This window comes from Eurytemora carolleeae, unplaced genomic scaffold, assembly GCF_000591075.1.
Source record: "Eurytemora carolleeae unplaced genomic scaffold, Eaff_2.0 scaffold684, whole genome shotgun sequence".
In the NCBI taxonomy this organism is placed as follows: Eukaryota; Metazoa; Arthropoda; class Copepoda; order Calanoida; family Temoridae; genus Eurytemora; species Eurytemora carolleeae.
In genome coordinates this window covers 125,750-139,397 of record NW_019396580.1, presented here as the reverse complement: position 1 = coordinate 139,397, position 13,648 = coordinate 125,750, and the positions used below count along the sequence as shown (strand labels likewise).

The 13,648-nt window shown below is 31.0% G+C and overlaps 1 protein-coding gene across 1 annotated transcript; it reads right to left on the bottom strand.

Moving 5' to 3' along the window:
- Window positions 1-13,405, bottom strand: LOC111705865 (uncharacterized). The gene is made up of 19 exons (XM_023478561.1): window positions 13,283-13,405; window positions 11,950-12,019; window positions 11,068-11,178; window positions 9,962-10,046; window positions 9,429-9,503; window positions 8,689-8,815; window positions 7,517-7,560; window positions 7,083-7,175; window positions 6,446-6,486; window positions 6,064-6,193; window positions 5,181-5,234; window positions 4,830-4,893; window positions 4,502-4,553; window positions 4,105-4,171; window positions 3,821-3,953; window positions 3,598-3,625; window positions 1,860-1,993; window positions 901-1,010; window positions 1-367 (listed from the first exon to the last, which is right to left on the bottom strand). The coding sequence occupies exons 1-19, from the start codon at window positions 13,379-13,381 to the stop codon at window positions 298-300; spliced, it is 1,587 nt and encodes a 528-aa protein (XP_023334329.1). The 5' UTR covers window positions 13,382-13,405; the 3' UTR covers window positions 1-297.
- Window positions 13,406-13,648: the final 243 nt, after the last annotated feature.

Sequence of the window (13,648 nt, the reverse complement as noted above, 5' to 3'; positions counted from 1 at the left end):
TATAGTTAGGCATATATTTTCTTTGGTCAACATAATATCCCTTACATATGCTAAAAACAAATACTAACATTTTAAAAGCCTATTTGAAGTCCTTAAATCCTGTTTACTAGACTTAACGACAACATAAAATAAGCATGACAATTGTAAAATAGAGAGCGGCAGCTTAAACTTAAAACTACAAATCAGATTAGGAAAAATAAATTCATCCCGCTACACTGCACTAGAATCTCCGACTGAAGGTCCTCTCACTTCGACAGAGCACTTGGCAGGACCAGCTGCTGGAGTCTTGGTTGAGGTCTAGAGAAATGCCGAAGCACTTTCTTTGCTTAGTGAACAGGGAAGTTGTGAATAGCGTAGCTGGAATCCCCTATCATACATTCAAATAGAAAAAAGATCGAGATCAAGCAAGGTTTGTTTGATTTTCTGAATTTAATAACTTAGAGGGGTGACCTTGTGAATTAGTTAAAGAAGCAGTTCAAAGCTTTAGTTGCAAAAATAATTTTTGATGTTGAAAATTCATAGAGTATGTCCGGTGTTGGAATATTTCATAGATGACATGTCAAAAAAGACATTTCATAGAAAGACATTTCATAGACAGAATTTTTCATAGACAGATAATTTCTCTGTACTTCCTCTTGTTAACCCATTTGAGAAACAAATATTAATATTGAAGTAAAAAACTTCCTAAAGTAAAGACATTCCAGGTTTTCAAGGCCAATGTGAGAAAATTTCGTTTTCCTTGTTATATTTGACACTTGTGACGTCGTGTAACATTGGTCCATTTCTCTGTTGCCACCTTTTATACTTGATAATTTCTATTTTGGGGTAGGGATAATGTCTACTTAAGAATTCCCCCAGAAGTAGTGGAAGTTTAATGATTTTTTTATCTATTTAAAATTCCTGTTGTTTTGAGCTATTCCGCTGTGAGGTTCCTCTGAATCTGTTGTCATGTGAAGCATGAAGGGTTTAGAGTAGGATATAACAGAGCTGGCCAAGGTGTTCCCTAATATCTGAAATAAGTTTGATATATTTTTAGTATAAAATTGTTGTACAAAAATGGAAAAAAATTTAAACAATACTAGCTGACAGTGTAGAATTTTTGTTTCTGAACAAAAACATTTTGCAATCAAATCAAACTTTTGGGTATACAAAATTTTGCTAAATTTCATTCAATTTCAGTTTTAATGTTTTTAATAAACATCTTATTTCAGGGGACATTAGTTCCAAAACTAACACTTGGCCCATTTCCAACAATGAGCGTTTCCATGGGATATCTTTAAATCCAAGACAATTTGAATAAAACTTCACCATACATTTATTAAAAAGGGTTAAGCCTATGTAATGAAACAAAAAATGTCAGCTTTAAACTAATAATAAGGCGTGGAATTTAGTTTTTGATGATACTGTACTTCAGTTTCGAACATATCCCTAATTTGAAAACAAATCTAGCACTCAGTGTAGAAATGGGCACAAATGGTTAGTTTTGGAACTAATGTTCCTTGTTTCCAAAAGAGATATAGTTAAGAAAGACAAGTTTTGAAATCCTTAAATTCAACCAAACAAGTGTACTGTGTAAAAATTTGTTAATATGGTTTTTATAAAATTCAACTTTTGGACATTTCGATGTTCTGACAGTTATTTTCTATCAACCGTATACATGCTCAAAGATCATTATCCATATATTTTTTCCAGGGGGCTTAATCTGTCTTTCTTTCCAAGGGGGCTCAGTTTCCATACCCCACCCCTCTGTCTGGCTACTGGAAAGCAAATTTTAACTTTTTGGTCAAAGTTAAAAAATATTCACAAAGAATATACATAGTACATATGACATAGTTTACATGGATAAGAAATAATCAAACCTGGCCACAATACCGCTCCTTTGTGTACTTTTGCATAGAGTCTTCAGGATGTGACCCACGTGGGATATAGACAAAGTCATCAAAACAGTTACTTTCTCCATTCACAGGAGTTGGTATATTCAAGTCCTGAAGCCCTGAACAAAATTTGAATGTATCATTTACTCTCAGACAAATAAGAATCAATGAAAATTTAAACCCCCGAGGGATTCAATGATAAACCTGAGGGTGTAGCCCAAGGGTTTATCATTGAATCACTTTTTATAAAGCTGAAAGAGAACTGAGCTGAAAACTTTAGAATGGTGGATATCGAGATCAATGCTTGATCCTCTCTTTTTCTTGATCTTCAGATTAAATAATGCTTGTTCTCCTCTTGTAATTAATTTCCAGATTAATTAAGCACTCAGGATTAAGGATACCCCATTCTAAAGTTTTCAGCTCAGACTGATTTAAAAATGGAATTTGTGAATTTTGTAAAAAAAATTCGCGCATTTCTAAGATTTTTCAATGCAGTGTTTAATGAAAAATCCCACCGGGATTCAATGAAAATTGTTGCATACCAAAAATCCAGCTTTTTATAAAGGAATTAGTATATATTCTTTGATTTTACAATGAGAATAGCACCAGGGTATTCAAATTTTGTTCAATCTCTTTTGCAAGATTATTCAGCCAACAAATATGGATTTATTACTGAATTTGCCAATTTTAACATCCGTAACTCATAGCAGTAATTACAAAATAGTTTTTAAAATATTTAACTATGAAACTAATTAAAAGTATATTTTACCAAAAAATCACATTTTTAAGTCAAAATCTGAAAATAAAAATGCTTAACAGCACTGAGTATCAAACTAAAGAACAATTAGTTTCGACTTAAATTTTACGTTTCAGCTTAAATGCCACTTCTGACTTTATTTAAACCTGAATTTTAACCCTGGGTTTAAATATTTCACTAACCAAAATTGACAAGCTAAAATTTTAACCCAAGGTTAAAATCTTGAAATCCCACATTTTCCAAATTAGTCTATCAATCAATCATCAATGAGCTTAGAAAGGGTCATTTAACTTTAAGTTATATTCAAAAAGTAAATATTTTGATTGAATAAATTTTACGTTTCAGATTAATTAATGTTTGCATGTTAACCCAAAAAACGGTTGTAAATGGAAATATGTTTTGTTTTTGGATATGTAAATAATTTAAAATTTAAAAACAGCTGATGAGCAATGGTTATGTAGTATCTCTACATAATTTCTCAGATTGGTTCAGATTTTTCCCGTGAAATTCAAATTTCCCTGTAGGATTATATTGAGAAAGTTTAATATTTAAGTAGCAACTCATTATTTTACAGAACTTTTAAGCTATAACTTAAATTTTGCGCATTCTTTATTTTTTGACTGTGATAAACCATTTCTTATTCAAATTTTTTTCATAATTACTATTTTAAAACTTACTGACAGTACATTATTGTTTTCCTAAGTTTATTTGCTAGTTTACCTTATCAATTAAGTAACATTAAAATGGTTGAAGACAGTAAGACCCATAAAATTGAGGAAATAGGAATACCATATTTCAGCATATCAGTTGCTTGGAGCCAACTTGTTCAATGGCACTGTGATCATTTTACAATTGTGGCATTTGATGTTAAAAAGATTTTTGCCAAAAATATTGATCAAAAATATTTGCAAAAGCAAAGTCAAAAATTGTTAGTAAAAATTTTTTGTTTGAAACCCTAATTAGTACCTGTCAACTGAAAGGAGTTCTGGTCAACCTGGGATTAAAATTAAAAACTTATCAAACAACAAGAACTTATTTATTCATGAGAAGATTTAAAATTAAATAGCTATTTAAATTTTTTTATATCATCACATTTAACCTTAGAAATTTGCAATTGTGTATTAAATATGCAGTAGTAAAATTGTTTTGTAGCTTAACTACTTTAAACATTGATAAGTTCTAAATTTTCCTGGCTATATGCAATACCACAGTATCCTGGTTGAGATCGGATACAGATGGAGTAATCCAGATTATTCAGATGTCCAGTGTAGACAGTACTCCCACAGTCTTTTTCAGTTCCATTCCAGCAGGGCTCATAGTTTCTAATTCAGCAAAATTTAATACAATGCATTATTACCAATTGGGTCTCACATGTTAACAATCAATGAAACTAATGGTAAAATCTTTAACAAAAATAAATCTAAAAAAAAAAATACAGTTTGCTCCACATGTATATTATGCATTTGATCTTACCTAATTCTCCCATTGTAGTTAAAAGAAGAAATTACACCCGTAACTTCCTTGTAATATTGTAAACACCCTGCAATCAAATAAGATTAAATAAAAACCAAAATTGAATTGGTATGTTACACTAAAGAAAAGGGAAGTGATTTGCAGTAAGTCAATTCATCTTGCTTTGAACCATTACAGCCTATAGATCTATGTACTGCCAAAGAACCAACAACAACAACAAACTCATAAATAATGCCTAATATTTATCCATTAAATATTTCAATATTTGCAACGTTTGATTCTGTTTAACGATTTGTGGTTGAATAGGATTTGTCACGTTCCTTGTACTCTCAAAGTTAAATTGATGTTATGGACAGAGCGTTTTCTGTCTATTGTTCAAGTGAGATGTTAGACTTGCCAGTAGGTGCTGGTGGATCGGGAAGTGGAGAATCCTCACAGCTGCAAGGAATCTAAATAAGGGATGAACATTAGGACTGAAAATATTAAATGTTGGGATCAGACTATGGTATCTTCTATCTTAGATCAGTTAATGAAATTTTGTCAGACCCCACCAAAACGGCCATTCATATTTTCTAAAAATCATTTGCTTGCATGCAAAAAGTAATATTCTATCTTAACTGAAGCCAATAAAAACACTCTCTATAATGCTTCTTTTTTCTGCCCAGCGATATTGCATTAAAATTGAAGCAATACAATCTTTGTCTAAATGTGTACTGATGGCATACCTGAGTGACTAGAATATTCCAAGCTCTGTCTGGGTCAACTTCATGAAGCCATTCGATAATTACTCTTAATAGAAAGGGTTAGTAGATCACTCAATACTCAGCTTCTCAATGTTTTCTTGTACATTGAGTGGATCAGCAGGAAATTTAGAGAAATGCGGGGGGGGGGTGAAGTGAAGTATGTGGGAATGCTTCTTTTTCCTATGCATCCCATTTAAACATTAAAATGATAGCGCTGCTTTGCAATAATAGCCTGATTGAGTTAAATCCCTTAAACTAAGCCTTAGGGCAACAGTTTTAAGTGATATGATCATATAGGTTTGATTGAAGATCTACAATTACGTACAAGTATACCTGCTTTCATCAGATTCATTTTTCACCCCAACTGGTTTTGGAAGTATGGGCATACTAAAAATGATCAGATTGTGATTTCTTTAGTTAATTTTAGGAATATTGAAAATGCCAGGATCAGAGAGATTATGATAAGAGTGTATCTTTATGAAATTTGATGATTTAGGATTATATTAACAAAAGAATCATTTGATCTAGATTTATTATTAATCATATTTGGTACATTAAGCAACTTTTACAAACAGCCTGTCAAAGGAAATTTGCACATTTTTAGTTTTTGCATGTTTGAAATGGCATGGTCAAGGGCTTTTAAAAAATGTATAATTTTTCATTTTTTGGACAAATTTTTTGTTGCAAACATTTTTGCTATATAACTGGATTTTGCGATAAAAAATTCAATTTTTGCAAATTTGCAAATTTTTTTGCAGATTCTAAAAGTAGAGCACAAGAGCTTTCTAATGATGTATCATTTGTCATATTTGGACATAAAACATGGGATTTAGAGGGGGGGGGGGTCAAATTGACCCCCCCCCCCCAGCATATCCTGGTTTTCAAGAACCCCAGCAGGGATAGGGTTAATATTGGTTTAAATCTAAACCCAAGTTCATTTGAAGTTTTGGACAATATAGTTTAGTTAAAGACTATTTGAACAGGAAAAAGATGTACATGGAGTAAACACCTTTCAAGGAGAGGGAGCATGATTGCAAGGAGGAGCAAGACAAGGAGCATCATATTTTATTAAAACAGATAAAGAAAAGATGCAAGCAGGGGCGAAATGGTTCAGAATCAATTGAGTCATCACCTTCTTTTAGAATTAACTGCTTCAATCCTTTCATTTTATGATCACTCCCTTTAATCAATTTTATTAGTCAGTTTTTTCACCTACCTGAGAATATTTAGATTTGTTTCTTTTCTCCCTCTTACATCAACATACAAATGCTGTCTGCTATTGTTTCCACAGAGGACTGGTAAAGGCTCATTGGCTCGAACAATGAATTGATCATTGTTGCAATCACCTGAAAATGAAACAAATGTCAATGATGCAATCAATCCCCAAAAATTAAATGTTTTCACTTATCATTTAAAAAATGTTATCTTCTTTTTTGTTAAAACTTGATGGCTCAGTTTAATTTTACAAAATATGTGCGCCATTAATGCCCATATGTAATTACTTGTCATAAACTAAACTTATGCCATAATGTTTAGATTAACCAAAGTAAACTGAAATAACCTAATTTTCTAAAGAAATGTACATTGTACATGAATACCTGCAGTAGGAGGACCAAGGCGAAAATCAAGCATGTCCAACCTACAGAAAATAATGTTGAAGAAATAAAAAAATCTTTAAAAAATTATTACTCACCACAGATCTACCTTTACAATTAATTATTTCAACCTGAAAACTTACACATTTTGATCTTACAGATAGGGCTGGGCGCGTTAACGGTGGAACGATCGTTCTTTGCCTAGAACGAACGGAACGATCAAGAACAATCCCATCGTTCCGAAAAAAAAACGAACGCTTAGAACGCGTTCTTAAAAATATTGGAACGATTAGTAAAAGAACGGAACGGGAATTGCTTGAAAAGAACGGTTAAAATCGTTAACACGTTCTTATTATCAAGAACTTGTTCTAAGTTGGGAACGCATTTTAAATCAGGAATGTGTTCTAAATCATCTAGAAATAGTTAAAGATTCGAGAACGGAACGATAAAAAAAAGAGGAACGAGAACGGAACGATTTAGCTGAAGGCCCTCGTTCTAGAACGGAACGGAACGATTTCAAAAAAGTCAGAACGTGCCCAGCCCTACTTACAGAGTTCATAGTTTTAGATACAACTTTGCATTTCGATCAAATAAATAGAGAAATTAGAATTTGCTGTGAGTTTGCAAATCCTTTGAATACCTCAATTGGCAGATTGGAGTTTTACAATCATGGCTGATTGTTAGATCACACTGCATGGTTTTGTTCTCCAATGGTTGAGGGTAGTTGGGAGATCTGAAAAAGAAGAAAATGTTTCTTTAGATCCCAACGACTCCCTCCCCCCAGTATTGCTTTTGGGTCATTTCTTGTATAATCTTCTGCCAGGGTCAAATTTTTTACACAATGTAAGAAAAGAAAATGTTCAACTTAAAATTGTTGTAACAAAATTAAAAACAAACCAACTGAAGGCACATCACTGGTAGGAACCTAGCTGTCTGAGCCAAGACACTTGCATCCCAGGTTCAGCCTTTTTAGGTGAAAATTATGAGAGGCGGGCGGGGGGGGGGGGGCAATTCTCTTGACTGGTCTGTATTGAAGGGAAGTAAAACTATTCTGTGTAACTTTCATAAACTTACTTGAACTCAAATTGAACATCTGATGAGATGGTTCCACAAGATACCTATTACAAGAAAGTTTCAAACAGTAAATATATGTTTACTCTCAATGAAATTCTTTTTAAAATGAAAATTCCACTATACTTCTCTAGGCGTTTAGATATTTTCAATCAAAATAATTATACTTTAGAAATGGATATCAGTAACATTTCTTGGTTTGCTGGTTAACCTTAATGATACAACCTGCTTGAATTTCCTAGGTTGGTTTGATAGCTGGGCTAGTAAGGTCAGGTTATGTTACTTTACTGTGTTGAATTAATATCAGGAACATTACTTGGCTTGCTGAGTAAATTTTACAATACAAAGCCTGCAGCTTTTGTTAAAATTGCCACTTTAGTGACTAAAATATAGTCTAGGCTGAACCCCCTGTAAGAATCCAACAAATTGGTGTATTTATAGTTGGGCTAGGTTGGGTTATGTTACTTTAACATTGTGAATTATTATCAAGAATATTATTTTGTTTACAGGGTAAAATCTACAACAAAAAGCTCCTGGCTTTTAATGAAATAACCTGATAAGTGACTAAAATATAGTCCAAGCTAACCCCACTCACATTACTTTCCTGTTGTATATAGGTGAGTTCCTACTTTTTTTTGGAAAGCAAAATATTATTTAAATTTTTTTGAAAGCTTATCTGTCCAAAATGATTAAAGTAAAAAATAATCATTTGTATAAAGGCAAATCTGAATAGCTTCTATTTGTAATGTTTTAACTATTTGCTGGTTAAAATTTGATAATGTTAGACTTATTTTGTGTGTGAGAATAATTGAATTATGGATCGATCAATAATAACCTAATTTGAACAACTGAATAAATTCAAAGTATGTTAAATGCTTTTTTATTTCCGATATGATGTTGTAAAAATGGTATTGAGCCTTAGTTCAGACTGTCAGCAGTCTAATTGATATAGCATCTCCGACATTAAATGTATTAAATGTCATCTCTCAACATCTTCCTATGAGGAATTTGCTGTATGCACAAGGTGTACTGCTTGAATTCTCTTGGTAAGTATGCAAGCTGGGCTATTAAGGTTCTAGGTTATGTTACTTTAAAATTATGAATTATTATCAGTATCATTACTTGGTTTGCTGGTTAAATTCTACAATTTACAACCTGGCTTATGTTAGAATAACCTGTTTAGTGACCACAGTATAGTCTAGGCTGAACCCCCTGCATGAGTCCCCCTGGTTAGTATGGAACTCTATCTCTAGGAGCTCGGAGTCAGACTCAATCTCAGAAGGAGCAAACTTACCACAGTATCTGAAGGATTAAACTCTTTTAAAGGATTGAATGCCATGTTTGTCTTACTACGATACCACTTAAAGCTCAGACAATTTTCTTTACTGCTTTACTGCACTTTTATAGAAAAACCTCAATTAAATTGCCTGCATTTGCCTACATGAAAAAAAGGATATCTCATTTATCCTTTATCTCGTGGGCAGACAAAGATGAAAACAGAAATTCCACTATGATTGTAAGTTCATTTAAAATTACCTCTACAGTCCTTTTTAATTAGTTGAATCATCATCATTTGCGTAAGACAACTGAATATTTGTCTCAAATCTAATTTTCTAGGCCCTGTATCTGTGGAACATGAAAGCACAACCATTTTAGCATAAAAAAGCTTTTGATTGTCAACAAACATTTAATTTTGTTAAAGTTACAATTATTTTTGAATAATAATAGACCTCTTGGCTGGGAACTTTTGAATGGTGGATATTGGGATTAATGCTTGATGGACTCTTTTTCTTAATCTTGAGATCAAATTACGCTTGTTCTCCTCTTGTTATTAATCTCCAGATTAATCAAGCAGACAGGATTAAGGATATCTCATTCTAGAGTTTTTAGCTCATAAGTAAATGTAAAATATTACCTATTAGATTCCGATCCTGTATTTACAATTATATAATCAGAACTGCAGTCTGTGTTTGCGGTTATATCAAACTCACTAAACTCATCCAAAGATTTATGAAAATCAGAATTGGAAATTTATAAATGACATTTAATCTTTACTGGTTTAAGCTTGAAATCATTAAGTTTGATGTAAAACCACCCAAGTTCTTCAAGATGGCTGTAAAAGCTGAGAAAAATATTTTAGCTCATGAGTCACAGTGATCTTAGAGCTCTCACGCATTAATCGATGAGACTTTTGAAAATTGTTTTCTTGAAAAATAAATCCAAAAACAACTGGTTTAGCTAAAGCTTCGTAAAGCTATGAAACAATATAAGTAAGTTTGTGAGATAACATCGAAGCCCAAGGTAGATTGGACTCTATGTAGAGTTTGCTAAGCAATGTGTCTACCCTAACAGTCTAAGTAATTGAATCGCTTGTACAAAGTTCAACTTTTTCTTTAATTTATAAATCTATATCGGGGTTTGATGCAAATATTTTGTTGAATGATTTTCCTAAATTTTGCCAGAATCTTTTTCCCCGGCATTGCCTTGATGGTCCACTTACAGTTTAGAAAGGCAGGGTAGTTATCAGGATATCCTAGAATTAGAAATTCTTTATATTTAAAGGGACTGTTAGCGGAATTGCCAATGGCCCTGGATGCTAAGATGGTTCTTTTTGATTCACAACGCTACCCTTAAAAGCTTTGTTTGATCAAGTATAAATAAGAAATAAATGTTTATAATTTTGAATCTAAATTATTTTAATTATGGTTTCTCTACAAAGGTGATTTTCTGATTTCTCCTATTTGCAGGAAAACATATTAAAAATTGTTTTCTTCCTCGGTACTTAAAGGGACTGTAAAGGAAAAATGAAAAGGGGTATAGGACAAAACCTGTTCTTATCTGGAGAAATTGACATAAAACTGTGTCAAAATTATACCAAAAAGGACATATGTCAGATTTTGTATATAAGTTGCAGCATTAGACAGATCATATTCAACAGTTAAGCAACCAATCTGAAAACTACTATATCTCACAGCAATCTCAGGTTTGCTCCTGTAATAATTATTTAATTTTTATTTTGCATTTTTTTATAGATATAATTGATAATATTATTACATTTAATCCGTATAGTCCGAATTACGTCACAAGTACTCAGCCAATGGCAGTGCAGTATACTGGTCACATGATTTCTGTCTGTACCATGTGACAACGATACTGCACTGTCATTGGCTAAAGTTATTGTGACGTAATACGGACTATACGGACTATATTGTAATATTATTAATTATATCTATCAAAAATGCTAAATAAAAAATAAAAAATTATAATAAGAGCAAACCTGAGATTCTCAGGCTCCTGTGGAATATAATCGTTTTCAGATTGGTTGTGTAATTGTTGAATATGATCTGTTTAATGCTACAACTTTTATACAAAATCTGACATTTCTCCGTTTTGGTATAATTTTTGACATAATTTTATGTCAATTTCTCGAGACAGAAACATAAGATAGATGTCTTATAATTATTGTTCAAAACTTGAAATTCTCAGGTTTTATCCTATACCCCCTTTCATTTTTCCTTTACAGTCCCTTTAAATTTCTTAACTGTTCCTTTTACCTGGACTGGTAATAGTTCCGTTCCCCTCCATGCTAACATCTAGATCCTCTCCACAATCTATACTTGGAGGCTCCATAGTAACCTCGTCCTCGAGGTTAGAGTGCGTATCTTCTAAACAGATACATTTTACACTAATGGCCATTATCGTTTTAGGGCAATTTTTTAAACAAAATAGATAGTTTTTGGATCGAATTTTTGCATATACATTCTCTCAGAGTCGAAATGTGGCTTAAGGTTATAAATAACATGTTTAGAATAAACAGTTTTGAAAATGGTAAAATTTCTCAAATTCCAAAAACCTGAACATTTTACTTAACAACTAAAAAAAATATTTGCCTTTTACTTACACTTACTTCCCAAGAATTATAATTGTAGACTTGATAAGTTTGCTTTTTTTCCATTGTGAAAATGTGTACTCCGACCAAAGATTTAAACATAAACGATTTATTCAAAATTGTTGGTACATTTGTTTTGATAAATCGTCTTAAAAAATAATGCAATGCTAGGTGTACTAGCAAGTAAAGCTATAAAAAATAATGCAATGCTAAGTGTACTAGCAAGTAAAGCTATAAAAAGCTAATAACACTCATTTAGATAAAGAGTGAACTACAGTGAGAACCAGGAAGTTGTGGAATAGAAAGACGACATTCTAGAATTTAAAAAAAAATGTGTCAAAAAGCAATAAGTATTACTAAGTTATCTAATTACTTATCAACTGAAATTAATTTACATTTTGCATAATTACTGTGCCTCATGATCAAAATACTATTTAAAGTCATAAATTGAGTCTTAAAGTCGTCTTCCTATTCCAGAGTTTTATGGTTTTAACTGTAACCAAATGGGAGTTATTTAAAAAATAGATTAGTGATGAAAACCCCTTGCCTTGAGCTGCATGGCTGTTTAAACTCTCTTGAGCAAAATTAGAGATTGGGGTTAGTGCTCCCGCAGTTCCCTACATTAAGAAATATTAAACATTAAGAAATATTAAACAATAAGAAATATTAAACAATAAGAAATATGAAACAATAAGAAATATTAAACAATAAGAAATATCAAACAATAAGAAATATTAAACAATAAGAAATATTAAACAATAAGAAATATCAAACAATAAGAAATATTATAAACACTAAGAAATATTATAAACACTAAGAAATATTATAAACACTAAGAAATATTAAACAATAAGAAATATTAAACAATAAGAAATATTAAACAATAAGAAATATTAAACAATAAGAAATATTAAACAAAAAGAAATATTAAACAACAAGAAATATTACACATTAAGAAATATTACACAATAAGAAATACTAAACAATAAGAAATACTAAACAATAAGAAATATTACACAATAAGAAATATTACACAATAAGAAATATTACACAATAAGAAATATTAAACAATAAGAAATATTAAACAATGAGAAATATTAAACAATAAGAAATATTAAACAATAATAAATGTTAAACAATAAGAAATATTAACAATAAGAAATATTAAACAATAAGAAATATTAAACAATGAGAAATATTAAACAATAAGAAATATTAAACAATAAGAAATATGTAACAATAAGAAATATAACAAAAAATAGAAATAAAGAGTTTAAAAGAACTGTAAATGTAATCTTAAGTGACCCTCCATTTTTGGAATCGCATCAAACCGATTCACAACAGTTTCCTTTAAGCAAAATTGATAAAATTTTCTCTGTTTAAATTTTTTTTAAGGATGAACTTGCACGTTTTTTTGTATCAGAACTGAAGATTTTTTACTAACATTGAAAAAAAAACGTTATTTTAAGCGAACTAGACATTTTTAAGCATTTTTTCATTCGTGCTGACTTTTTTAAAACAAATTTTTGTATCTTTTTGAATTTATTTTTACAATAACAATATTCATCTTTATTATATTGATAAAATCGAAAAACGAAAAAATATTAAAATTTGATTTTGTTCCTTCTCTCAGCAAGCTGTGATCACAATTTAACCATTAAACATAAAACTTTCGTTTTTTCTGTTGCATAGTTCTGAGTGGGCGGATGCGTTTCATATGAAGAGTAAATCAATTAAACCTCATAGACTAGTGTTGTTTCAAGTATTAACATCAGTTTACATTCGAATAAGACCGGGAGGGAAATAGAAGAGGATTGTGTTAATAAAACTTTAGATTTATTTCTTTAATTTTAAATATTTTTATTATTTTTCAATATTACCTGGGTACTTCCGGTTTTTCCTGGAGATAAATAAACTACTTGAGATTCTGTAGTTGGTATTCCAAACAGAGTAATACAAAACAGCCATAGGGGATACATTCTATTTTCTGTTTACTGTTGTCTAAACCTAAAACAGAATATTCTATTTTCTGTTTACTGTTGTCTAAACCTAAAACAGAATATTCTATTTTCTGTTTACTATTGTCTAAACCTAAATCGGAATATTCTATTTTCTGTTTACTGTCTAAACCTAAAACAGAATATTCTATCTTCTGTTTACTATTGTCTAATCTTAAAACAGAATATTCTATTTTCTGTTTGTTATTGTCTAAAGCTAAAACAGAATATTGTATTTTCTGTTTACTA